Source organism: Delphinus delphis, chromosome 11 (assembly GCF_949987515.2).
Source record: "Delphinus delphis chromosome 11, mDelDel1.2, whole genome shotgun sequence".
Classification (NCBI taxonomy): Eukaryota; Metazoa; Chordata; class Mammalia; order Artiodactyla; family Delphinidae; genus Delphinus; species Delphinus delphis.
The window spans coordinates 85,044,585-85,057,313 of record NC_082693.1 but is presented as its reverse complement, the minus strand read 5'-3'; the positions used below and the strand labels follow the sequence as shown (position 1 = coordinate 85,057,313).

The 12,729-nt window shown below is 49.5% G+C and overlaps 1 protein-coding gene across 1 annotated transcript in view; it reads right to left on the bottom strand.

The window, feature by feature from the left end:
• CHST11 (carbohydrate sulfotransferase 11) overlaps positions 1–12,729 on the bottom strand; it is a 241,009-nt gene that overhangs the window by 60,111 nt on the left and 168,169 nt on the right. The window contains exon 3 of the mRNA XM_060023898.1: positions 3,326–3,355. Coding sequence (XP_059879881.1) covers positions 3,326–3,355 — 30 coding nt within the window. The remainder of the gene's footprint in view (positions 1–3,325; positions 3,356–12,729) is intronic.

The following is a 12,729-nucleotide window of genomic DNA, read 5'->3' as shown; positions in this document are numbered from 1 at the left end:
AGCAGAGGCAAACTATTATCTATAGGATGGATAGCTACCAAGGTCCTACTGTTTAGCACAGGGAACTATATTCAATATCCTGTGATAAACCATAATGGAAAAGAATATGAACAAGAATACATATATGTATAACTGAGTCACTTTGCTCCACAGCACAAGTTAACACAACATTGTAGACCAACAATACTTCAATAAAATTTTTAAAAAGTAAGAACGTTGCAGAAACCAGATGACCCACACCAAGATCCTTCCAAAAGCAAGCTCCGTGGGCACAGAGCGTTGTTCTTTGTTTTGCCTAAAAAGGGCGTGTTGTGCACCAGCAGCAGAGATGCTTCTCTGACAAACAGCTGGGTCAGCTCCTCCGAGTAGGAGGGCAGTTTCATGGTGTAGTTTTATTTATAAGCAGTTTCCATGCGTTTGTTTTCCAACACACTGGGGCACATGGAACATGAACGGGCAGAAACTCTCATGCACTGAATACCCCCTACCGGGTGCCCTGCGGTTGAAGCTGGGCGTGCAGCTCTGCGTGCCTCTCGGGGTGGTCCTAGGGGACGAGGGGGCCCTGGGAGGGGACACAACAACCTTCCATTTCCCTCTGTACCTCAGGAACAAACAGCCAAGGTCGCGTTAACCAGCGGAGACCTCTGAAGGCTGGCGTTCTGGGACACCAACAGAGTGGTGCTTGGGGACAGCAGCTGCTTCAAATTAGAAGCTACTCTAAACAGAGAGCTGATTCACAAGGTTTTTCTGCCCTGGAGAGAGACCAAGAGAGACTCGGGCCACAGCCTTCATCTTCAGACTCTGGCGCAAAAGCTTCCAGTGGAGGCGTCAAGAAAGGAAAGGCCAGAAGCGGTGACAGCCGAGGCAGAAGGTCCCAACGCCCCCCTTCCCTGACCATCGGCAATTCCCAGAATGCTTGGGCAGAGCCTGAGCGCCCAAGGTGATGGCAGTCAAGCCCGGCACAAAGGGATCATCTCTGCAGGGGAAGCCGCCTCTATCTGGTCACCTGCTCACTTTCCCCATGGTCTCAGCCACCCCATCAGCTGGGTCAGGGGTTCAATTCCCGCCAGGAGACCTTATCCCCTGCTCACTTTCCCCACGGTCTCAGCCACCCCATCAGCTAGGTCAGGGGTTCAATTCCTGCCAGGAGACCTTATCCCTGGCTCACTTTCCCCATGGTCTCAGCCACCCCATCAGCTGGGTCAGGGGTTCAATTCCCGCCAGGAGACCTTATCCCTTGCTCACTTTCCCCATGGTCTCAGCCACCCCATCAGCTGGGTCAGGGGTTCAATTCCTGCCAGGAGACCTCATCCCTGGCTTTCTTGATGTCTGAGCTTGGAGCCGGGAAGTAAGGGTTAGGCCCTGGGGAAGGGACCCAAGCAGGGGTAGTTCCCCAGGCTGGTGGAGCAGTGAGGGCAGGCAGGAGATCTTGCCTCAGAGGCAAGATCTTGCCTCAGAGGACACAGAAATCATCATTTCTGGCTCCCAACTGTTTCTCAAACTGTTCAGTTCTCATGGCCTGGACCAGGCGGGGTGTGCACTGCCTCACCTCTACATTTGCAGTTCAACAAACCTTTGAGTTCCCACTTGGTCCAAGGCACTGGGCCAGGCCCTGGACATGTAGCCCATTGACCAACCTGAGTGTCTGCTACGAATTAGACCCCGAGCATCCACGGTAAGAACGCAGCAGTAACTAAAAGCTAACGAGCCAGGCACTGCCCTAAATGCCTTTCACATGTTAACTCATTAATCCTCAAAGCATCACAAGTGATTCCTCAGAAGCTAACCACGAGTGTATCTGGGGAAGCAGGACAGAGGCCAGTTGGGCGTGTGCCTGGCGTGTCTGAGGAAGCACAGGGAGCCTGGAATGAACAGGGTGGTGAGCGCCAGGCCTCCCAGGCCTCGGGGAGGACCTGGGCCTTCACAGTGAGGTGGAGGTGTGCGTGCAGGAGTGACGTCATCTGACTTACGTTCTAGAACAGCTCTGGCTAAAGCATTAGAATGTTCTTTGGTGGGGAAAAGGGTGGAAGCAAGGATGGTCCAGGCGAGACTGTAGGAAAGAGACAGCAGGCAGGGTGGGGAGAGGCCACTGCCTTCCTGGTCTGTTTTGAAGGCAGAGCTGAGAGCAACTGTGTCTTGGATGAACATGTGGCGTGAAAAAAGAGGGTGTCCGCACGGGCTCTGAGGATCCTGTCCTGAGCAGCCGGAAGGAGGGGGCTCCCAGGCGGGAGATGGGAGCTGAGCGGCTTTCGGCAGCTCCGGGCGTGTTACACGTGCAACGTCCAGTGAAGACATCCAAGAAGCAGATGGGGAGACAAGACTGGAGCCCAGGGGGCCCACGTGTCAGCCAAATAATGCTCTTCATTCAACAAATACCCTGTTGTGCACCTACTATGGGCTGGCACTGTTGCAGTGAATGCAGCAGGGAACAAAAAGACAGCCCCAGCCCGGTAAGTTTCCAAGAACCAGCAGGCATGGGAGGGCATGCTGACAAGGGAAGATGCCCAGAGAGCCTGAGCGGCCAGGAGATCAGCCCTGACCACCCGCCTGCTGAGTCCCCCAGGTGCCCCGGGGCCCAGGCCCCTCCCTGGGGGCAGCGCCCAGCCGCTGCTAGCGCACGAGGAGGAGGTGGACGCCAGGCTCGCATCCCATCTGATCGGTGTCCTATCTGCTGGAATCCATTATCGACTCTCACTGACCCGCTGTCTGCCCTTGGAAAGATATCTAAACTGCACTGTCTGAGCCAAAACCAGCGAGGACGAATAGCAGGGGACCAGTTAATGTTTCCAACGTGTTTTAAGACACTGCCGGGGGCAGGGACGATTCAGGGAAGGAGCTGAGGGACCAGGGGAGAGAGACGACCTGCTGCAGTGGGCTGGAGGTCGTTCGACCTCCTGGCACGAAGGGCTGTCTGAGCCCTTCCTGAAGCTTCCTGATGGACCCTGAGGAATCACCCGGGCGCAGTTCTCCAACACCCATCCCATAGGTCTGCAGCTTCGTGTCCGTGTTCAGCGCTCAGGTTCAGGGCCGCCTGGGTTTCTGACCTCGCTAGCTGTGTGACTTTGGGCAAAGGACTCCACCTCTGTGTGCCTCAGCTTCCACATCTATAAATCAGGACTGCCGTGAACTCTCACAGAATTGCTGAGAGGATTCAGTGAAATAGTACAGAGCACGATCTAGAACACTGTCACAGAGTGAAGCACTCCCCTACTGTTAGCAATTACTATTTACTGAGCGCCTAGGAGGTGCTGGCATTAGGGTGTCTTTGAAGTGGGCCACAGACAACTTGTAAATGGCAAGCAAAGGAGACGCTATCGTGACTTACCCAAGGTGGAGAAACTCTCTCCAAGGATCTCTGAAAATGGAAGAGAGAAGAATTTCTCAGCCTGCTTGTCGAACGAATAAAAGGTGGACGTTTTAGAATCCGCGGTGAGCTTGGCACCCACGTGACCATGAGCTTGGTGCAGCTCATGAACCTGTGAGTCCTGCCCGCCCCAGCCCAGCCTGGCTACCAGCAGTGAGTGTCTGCTGAGTCCACCCTGACCCAACCCCAGGAGACGTCGGCCTGGAGAAACACTGGAGCCCAGGGCTGGGGGAGGGAACCATAGGACAGTCTGTGGCCAGGGTCACAGGGCTGTGCCCCGCCATGTCCCAGCACCGCAGCAGGTGTCAGGCTCCACCTTCCCTGCCCACTCTCACCAGAACTGAACATGCAGAGCGGGCTTGGGGCGGCCCAGGTCCCGTCTTCCTGTCTAATTTCCTGCTGCATCCCTGACTTTCCATTCTGAAGTCTCACCTGGAGGGACCTCGCCGGTCTCGCAAAATGCTGACCATTCCTGAGTGCTGCACCTCGAGCCTCTGCTAGTCTCCTGCACGATAGGGAGCTCCCTTCACCCAGGTAGCTCAGCCCACCATCCCAGCTTTAATCATCACCAGACCCCTCTTCTACTACAAGGACAGCCCACCCACGGTGTGCCTGAGGGGCACGCTTCACAGAAAGTGGCAGTCTTCTGGTTTCAACCTCAGTGATTTGTTTTTGCCTGATTTTCAAGAATGCTGGGGAGGAAAATATCTTCTTATAGGAAAAGAAGATTTTCAGACACATCAGAAGAAATGACCCCATCACTTGAAGGGAGAGACGTGGAGGTGGTAGAAGAAGCAGAGGACTTGTGGGCAGAAAGACTTGAGTTTGGATTCACTCGGTAGGAGGTCAACCTTGGACTCAGCCTTTGAGACTCAGCTTCTCCATGTGTCAAATGAAGTAGTTATAAAGATGAAATGAGACCACACGTGTAACGAACGTGTAATGGGACTAGACTATGGAAGGCATTTAGCATTATTATTATGATTGTTGTTGTTGTTCCTGTTACATTTTGCCTGGCCAGCCCCTCTGACTCTCCCTTTTTGAATCTCATGACTGCTTACGCCCTTAATCTTTTTGCTATGCCATTTTCCCTAAAAGCTGCTATAATGGGGGGAAAACTTTCTCTCTCTGGAATATGGGGTGATATCCCAATAATGTCTGGCCCAGCGTGGGTATGGAATAAAGGTTTTGAAAATGAAATCAACAGCATAATCATATATATATATGAATTATGATATATAATTAATTATATATAATATTACCAGGTGCCAGGTTCCGTGCTAATTGCTTTGCATACATTATTTTCATGTAACCCTCTCCGTCTTACATGAGTTAATTATTAGCATTTTCCCCATTTTACAGACGAGGGAAATTAGGTACTGGGTTAACCTGCCCAAAGTTACATAACCAGTAAGATGCGGGGGGAGGGATTTGAACCTAGATGATCTGACTTTGTTAACTGCCCTTTTGACCACCACCACATGGCCTCATGAATATATAATTTTCAGTGCAAATGTAGGAGTGGGAAAACAACCTCACTGATGTTTAATCTGACATTGTTAGAGTTGAGTCATCAATTATGTGTGATGGGATAAAAATGAGTAATACATTCCAGAAGTTATGTGGGGACAGCTGTAAGAAAGACGGGCGTTGCAGCAAGACTATTCCTGGTTCTAAGTGAGACCAAGAAGCAAACCGGGAAGGGCTGCAATAGAAGATGAAATTATAGAGGGTTCCCAGTGAGGCTTCTGACCCCACCACTCAGTAAGCTGGGGACACCATTATTTCCTGCCCCCAGTGAGCAATGTTTTGCAGTCCCTGGAAGTAGAGAACTAAAATCCTTTTTCCAAATCACTGGAGATATAACTGGAAGCAGATAACAGGGCTCCGGTTACTCGCTCATTTTACACATGAGAAAACCTGAGGCCCAGGGAAGTGAAACAGCTTGTCTGAGGTCCCACAGTAGATAAGAGGAAGCCATGTGTTAGTGATCAACCTCATTCATTCATTCATCCAACAGACACTTAATGAACACCGACTGTCCGAAATTGACCAGGAGGCAAGCACCCTGTTCTCCATGACTCAACAATCCAGACCGGCGACGCCCCACAGAGATGTAATGCAAGCCACACTTGTACTTTACAGTGTCCTAGCAGCCACATCAAAAGAGTAAAAAGGGGCTTCCCTGGTGGCACAGTGGTTGGGAGTCTGCCTGCCGATGCAGGGGACGCGGGTTCGTGCCCCGCTCCGGGAAGATCCCACATGCCGCGGAGCGGCTGGGCCCGTGAGCCATGGCCGCTGACCCTGCGCGTCCGGAGCCTGTGCTCCGCAACGGGAGAGGCCACAACAGTGAGAGGCCCGCGTACCGCAAAAAAAAAAAAAAAAAAAAAAAAAAAAGAGTAAAAAGGAACAGGTGAAATCAACAATTTATTTAACTCAGTAGGTCCAAAACATAATTGTTGTAATTAATATCTGACAAATATTAACGAGGGATTGTCCTTTTTGAGGGTACCAAGTCTTTGAAATTCAGTGTGTATTTTACACTTACAGCACATCTCACTTTGGACTGACTACAGTGAGCTTCTAAAATACAGCCCGGTCATTTATGGTGCCTAATAGGGATTGACCAGATAGCAAGTGAGGACTCTTCTCTAATTCATGGTCTAGGACAAGCGTGATCTGAATTAGCAAAATCTGAATTAAAGACAACATTTGATAACATTCAGTAGAATTACTTTGAAAAATAGAGTAAACGCAAAAGAGTGCTTGCTTTAGATAAGATTTCCTGATTAAAAATTCATTGGCACACGCTACGTTAAACTCTTTAAAAACTAATTAATTTTCTTAAGATTAAACAAACCTTCAATCATGTCTCCGGCACTAATTTGCTCAACAGAAAACTCCCTTAACAAATAATGGACAGTTGGGCGGCAGTGGTACCTGTGCTGAACAGGTAAGTGCAGCAATGAAGGAGTTGGGAGACATTCATTAAAAGCTTTAATCAAGCACCTTCTGTATGCCAGACATGGCCCTCAGCCCTGAGGCTACAGAGGTGAATGAGGATGGGTCATGCTCTGGAAGAGTTTGCACCGTAGCTGGCAAGATGGGCAATGATGTGCAAAGCTCTATGGGAACATAGGAGGGAAAAGATAAGTTCTGCCTCAGAGACAGGAATTGAGCGACCACAAAGTGTTTAACAGGTGGAGACCAGGAACCTTGGCAGAGGGAGTGAGAACACTGTCACGAGTGTTTGGAGAACTGTGGGCAAGGAGACTGGAGGCCCGGGGTGGGGTGGAGAAGGTGGAAAGGATGCTGGGGAAAGGGGCTGGGGCTGGGATGGAGAAATGCCTTGAAGGCCAGGCTACGGCATTTGGATTCGGAGCCATAACTGTAGTTACAGGGTTGCACACAGCAGGGCTTCAGTCAATGATGGATGAACAAATGGGTTGATAAATGATTGTAGGAAATGAACAGAAGTCTTAAAAGGTGGTGGGGTGGGTATTGAAGCCGGGAAGCCAGTGAGGTTGAGGGGCAGCTGTCCAGCTGAGAGGCGGGTAATGAGACTTGGACCAAGTGCTGACAGCAGATGGGAGATGAAGCACAGATGTTTTCAAAGGACCCGGAGGAAGAAAATCCAGAGTTGGTGAAATTGCTGTAGGGAGTCACCCTTCACTTGGCTAAAGCCAATATGCGATGCTGATGTGCTAGAGGCTGAGAAGTCCCAGTTAAAAGAGAAGAGGCTCACGAAGCCAGAATGTCTAAGAGCCCCGTGGAAGGAAGACGCTGAACCTGGGATTTACAAAGCATTCCTTTTTGAGGGCAGGCTGATGACACTTCTGTGCCAGCTCCTCATTTTTTCCCCCTTATTTTACAATTTTTTCAATAGAGAGGTCATTCATTTGGTAAGACATGCAAAACACCTGCCGAATCAAGTGGCTGGGAGGATACAGGGAAACAGGAGCCCCGGCCCACTGCTGGTGGGTGTCTCGACACACAGACTGTAGGGAAACTCTTGCACTTGTGCATCTGGAGGTGGACATGCACCAGAATGTTCAAATCAGTGCTGTTTCTAATGACGCCAAATTGGAAGCAACCCATGTTTCTATCTATAGAGACATGGATAAATAAAATGTGGTACGGTCATATGAAGGATAACGATACAGTAATTAAACTAAGAGATCCATGGGGCTGAACCTCAAAACACAAGGTTGAGTGGAACGGGCAAACTGAAGAATAATATATCCAGGATGACAGTACCTATATGAACTGTGGACACACACAGCTATACTATATATCGTATACGGCTACACACAGTAGAAGTTAAAGTGTGAAAACACAGACTGGGATTTACATAGTATATTCATAATAGGAGGCTGAGAGGAGGGAGATGAAGAGGAGGTTCAAAAGAGACTTCTATGTTGATGACGATTTATCCCTATTATATGGCAGACCTATAAAAGAGCTGAAGCAAAGACGCCAGAATGTTATATTCATTAACTGGGAATGGTGAGTAAAAGAGTGTTTATTATATCATTTGCTTTATCTTCAAAGATTTTCCAAATTGAGAGAAAGAAAAGAAAGAAAGAGAGAGGGAGAGGGAGAGAGGGAAGGAGAAAAAAGGTAGAGTGGGTGGGAACCAAGCAGGAGACTTGAGAAACTATTCTGTGAGTCCCACCAACTAGGGTCTTCACACAGCAGAGGGGGTGTAGATGGTGATTTAACATACCTAGAGGTTCCCCTGGGGTCTATGTTTTGTGTACACTCAGAATGCCTGCTCTGGCAAAGGAAAAATAAACTCCTTTCCCACGTGTCCCTTTCTCAGCCCTGCACCACTGCCAAAATAGGGTGGGGGGGGGGGTCACATCATTTATTTACACAAGGTCCTCGGTACATGTACACCTCCACTAACGTTATTCATCCCGTCAGCTCCTCCCAGGCTGTCCCACTGTTCCCAGCAGTCCAGGAACATGACTTCACAGCCAAGTGTCACATGCAAGTCACCCCTGTATGTGGCAACACCGGGTGTGCACAAGAAAGGAGAACTGTGACGGGACACACGAGGGCTGCTTTGCACAGCGGATGCCTTCCCCCACTTCCGGCCAAGTGCCGTGGGGGAAAAGAACTTTTAAAATGATTTAATAGTAAGGTAAAGCACAGGAGGGGCAGAATGGAGCGCAAGGAAGCATTCTTGTCACTAGTTCCGAAAAAAGACCGAAGTAGCTGCCTGGCGCTCCCTTTTCTGCCAGCAACGGTGCCTTAGTCTCTTTTATGCCTCCAGGGCTCTGCAGAGTAGGTGCTCAGGAAACGCTTGCTCGAGAAGTGGAACTACATGGCCACACACACGCACATGCACATACGTGTGTTTGAGAACTATGTTCCTGTTTTCTTGAGTCTTATCTCTCTTAACGGGGCAATGTCACCTAATGATTCACGATGTTGATTCTGGAACAAAGCTGCCTGGGTTCTGGGAGCAGACATGGCGCCTCTCTTTGCTCAGTACCTTCACCTCATAGCATCTTGAAGAGTTGAGCCCTTAGCACAGCAAGACAAGGCCCTCAGCACAGGAGCTGGTACATAAGAAGCTCTCACTAACCGTTAGCAATTTTCACTAGTTAGTCCTCACGGCAAACCAGGTGGACAGGCAATACCATGTCCCTTTTACAGATGGGCAAACTGAGGTTCAAAGCAGTCCTGTTACCTGCTCAAGGTTACACAATTTACTGGTAAGTGACAATGCCAGGATCTGAGGGCAGCTCATCTATCTCCAAAGAACTCCCCATACCCTTCGCTGTTGCAATTTCCCAAGAGCTGATTCAAGGACCAACGATTTCCACAATCTTCTCTGGCTGCTTTGTCTCCCACCCAACAAAGGGTCTGGTGGGAACTCTCTCAGCCAAGCGGAAGCTCCCGACTTCTGCGGCGCGGGGGCCTGGAATCTGACTCAGGCCCGGGGAACTCTAATTCCCACATCAAAGCTGAGACCTGAAAAATCGTTCTAAGTGCACATAGAGGGCAGAAAGTTCTGAGGCAAAAGGAAGATACCAATGGGCTTTCATCACTCCCCACTCACCCCAGGACTGATGCCAGAGATGAAGGCTTTGGTGACATCTCAGTCTTTTTATCCCAGGAGTTCAAAGAACCTCACACCCATTCTGCCACATTCAGGCTTCATTTTGTCGAAGTAAACATGATCCCAGGTAGAACCCTGGCTGGCGACTGGTGAAGGCACATCCTACATCACATTAATTCCCTCCACCAAGGCGGCATCGGGACAGGGGCCTGTGCTCCGAAATGACCACCAAAAGCAGACTCACAAAGTACCTGTGAATGGCGTCCTGGCTACCAGGTATAGCTCTGATCTCTCAGAGCCTGGGGCAGTACCTGGCACGGAATAAGTGTGTGATGAGTGCTGAATAAGAGGAAAGGGGATCTAACCAGTGGATTCTCACTGGGTCTTCACAGCAGCCTCGGGAAGTAGGGGGTTATCATCTGTATTTTACAGGTTTAGGAAACTGAGATCCGGGGAGGGTTAGAGGCTTGTCAGAGCCTCGCGGCTGCTGCGTGGGTGCAGAGATGAGCTTGAACACAGGGCTGACAGGTCTGTAGATTTTGAGCTGTGTCACGTCCTTGATACTACACCAGCGTCTACATAATACACGGCAAAGCTTTCTGACAAATAGATATGCCAGTTAAACCCGGGCAATACGGTAAATGTGGCATAGCCACTCAGGGCCAAATCCAATCAGCTGCCCCTTTTCTTTGGTCCTAGGGCTAAGAATGATTTTCATATTTTAAATGATTACGCTTACATGGCTATATAAGTTCCCACACAATAGCCTCAATTTTGCCTCTTGGCCCACAGAGCCTACAATGTTTACTATCTGGACCTTTAAGAAAATGTCTCCAGACCCCTGATATAAACCACATCTTATTTTATTTGAGGTCCCAGAGCCTAGGGGTGTGCCTGGGGCCAGAGCCAGAGACGTCCTCTCTAGACCCAGGCCTTGCTATCCCTCCAAGGTCCGCTCTCACCACAACACACTAGGCTCTGCCTGCCGAACTCCTCATCCACAGTATCAGCGGAGTTGCCCCTTCCTCCAGGAAGCCCTCTTTGATTCCTAGAGACCAAATAAGCGGCCTTACTCTGTGCCACCATTTTTTCCCCAGCCCTCTGTAACCCACACATGCTGGCACGTGGCATACTGCATTAGCACTGCCACTTTCTCGTCTCCCACGCCCTGAGCCCCAGACTCTACAAGGGCAGGCGCCGTTCTGTCAGGGGCAAGAAACAGTGCCATTTAGGTGATCACACATCCCGGTTTGCCTGGGATGGCCCCAGCTCAGGCCTGTTGACCTGTATAAGTATTAATGATGCCCCTTTCATTCTCACAAGCATCCCAGTTTGGAGGATAAATCACATTGCCATCCTGTGTGTACAGCTTTGGGGTCAAGTCAGAGTTCTTCCACTTTCTAGCGGTGTGGCAATGGATAAATGACTTAACTTCTCTGTGTCTCAATTTCCTCCTCTGTAAAACGGAAATAATAATAGGGCTTACATCATAGGTTTGTGGTGAGGATTCAATGAGCTAATATACGTAAAACACTTAGAACAGTCCCTGACAAACTGCAGGTACCACATAAGGAGGAGCTGTTGTCATTGGTCACACTGAATCCCCGATGAGTAACACACGTCTTGTCCTGGCAGACTGTCACACACACTGCCTGGATGAAGAACGCCTGACCTCAGAGGTGGGGCAAAGCCAACCCCAAGGTCCAGCTTCACAGAGCTGCTCAGGGAGCATTCAGGCCAACAGACTCACCCTCCGGCTTCCCACTCCAAGGACCAAGGAGGGTGTAACTCCATCGGTCATTCCTGGTCCCCTCTGACCTTTCTAGATGTAGGCACTGCTTTCCGCTTGATTAAAGTCCTCCCAGACTATTGTCTGTACATTTCTATGCCTCTATCATAAGTGTGCCCACAGAAAATATACTGCAATTGTCTTATGGTATATGGTATTGGACTGAAAGAACTTTTTAGCTACTTGCTTTTTTTCTTCAACAGTAGGATACGACATTTATTAGATTAGATCTACCTTGTTCTTCCTAATTGTTGCATCGTAGTTCATAGTTTGCATAGAACACAGTTTATTTAGCTATCTGAACAATCCCCTGTTATAAATGGTGCCTAGGACCACAATGAATATCTTGGTGAGGCCTCTTTATGCTTGGGGAAATTTTCCAAGATACTCCTCTCTCTTTTTTGTTTTTTTTTTTTTTTTTGCGGTACGCAGGCCTCTCACTGTTGTGGCCTCTCCCGTTGCGGAGCACAGGCTCCGGATGCGCAGGCTCAGCGGCCATGGCTCACGGGCCCAGCCGCTCCGCGGCATGTGGGATCTTCCCGGACCGGGGCACGAACCCGCGTCCCCTGCATCGGCAGGCGGACTCCCAACCACTGCGCCACCCGGGAAGCCCACTCCTCTCTCCTTTAAAGCAGGCTGTTTCTCACTGTTTGCTCCATGACTGGCCAGAAGACGGCTTTGGATGTTGGCTTTAATACTTCCCTTTTTCACAAGTTAAAAGTCAACTTTTATTCCTAAGAGGAAACAATAGTGAAGATAACATAAAAAAAAAAGTAACAATAGTTTTAGCTAATTGAAAAGAAAACTACAAATAAAGTGATTCAACCCTCAGAATGCACAAAAGATGCGACTAGAAAGGAACGTCTCGATTTTCAAGGCCCCCCCATACATAATCTCTGGAACACCAACTCCCCTTGAATAGAAAGCTATTAACCGATTCTCACCTTATTTATAGGCACCGTGTTATTTTAACGAAAACTAAATCTTGCTTGCTCTTTCTTTCCAGTCCTTTCTCTGCTCAATTGATTTCCTGTGGCTACAGGGGAATCATTTATATTTAAATCTTCACCTGAGTCCCCCAAGAGTTTGAGCCCACCTGAATGGGGAGATAATCGCTCTTAGCCAAGTTGAAAATGCTCTCGAGAACTTCCGGAGGACTCATCCAGCTTCCCACACGGAATCTATCCAGGCGTGACCTCAATTGTGATTTCTGCACAGTGGTATTAAATCAAAAATATACGGTAAGATTTTGTGAAAGTGGTATGTATGGGGGTGGAGGGGGATGGTAAAGAGAGGTGGAGAGAGAGACCTTCTCAGGAGAGAGGGCTGGGAAAGCCCGTGCAGGGGCAGAGCTGGGGGCAGGGACACAACTGGACACAGATGGCGCCTCTGCTGGCCTCTGTCTTCCCGATGACGGTCTTCTGGGGCTTTGCCTCTCCCAGGGTGGCTCAAACCTCTCCGCCATGTTAAAGACTGGGTGTCTCCCCCGCCCACTCCAGCCTTGGG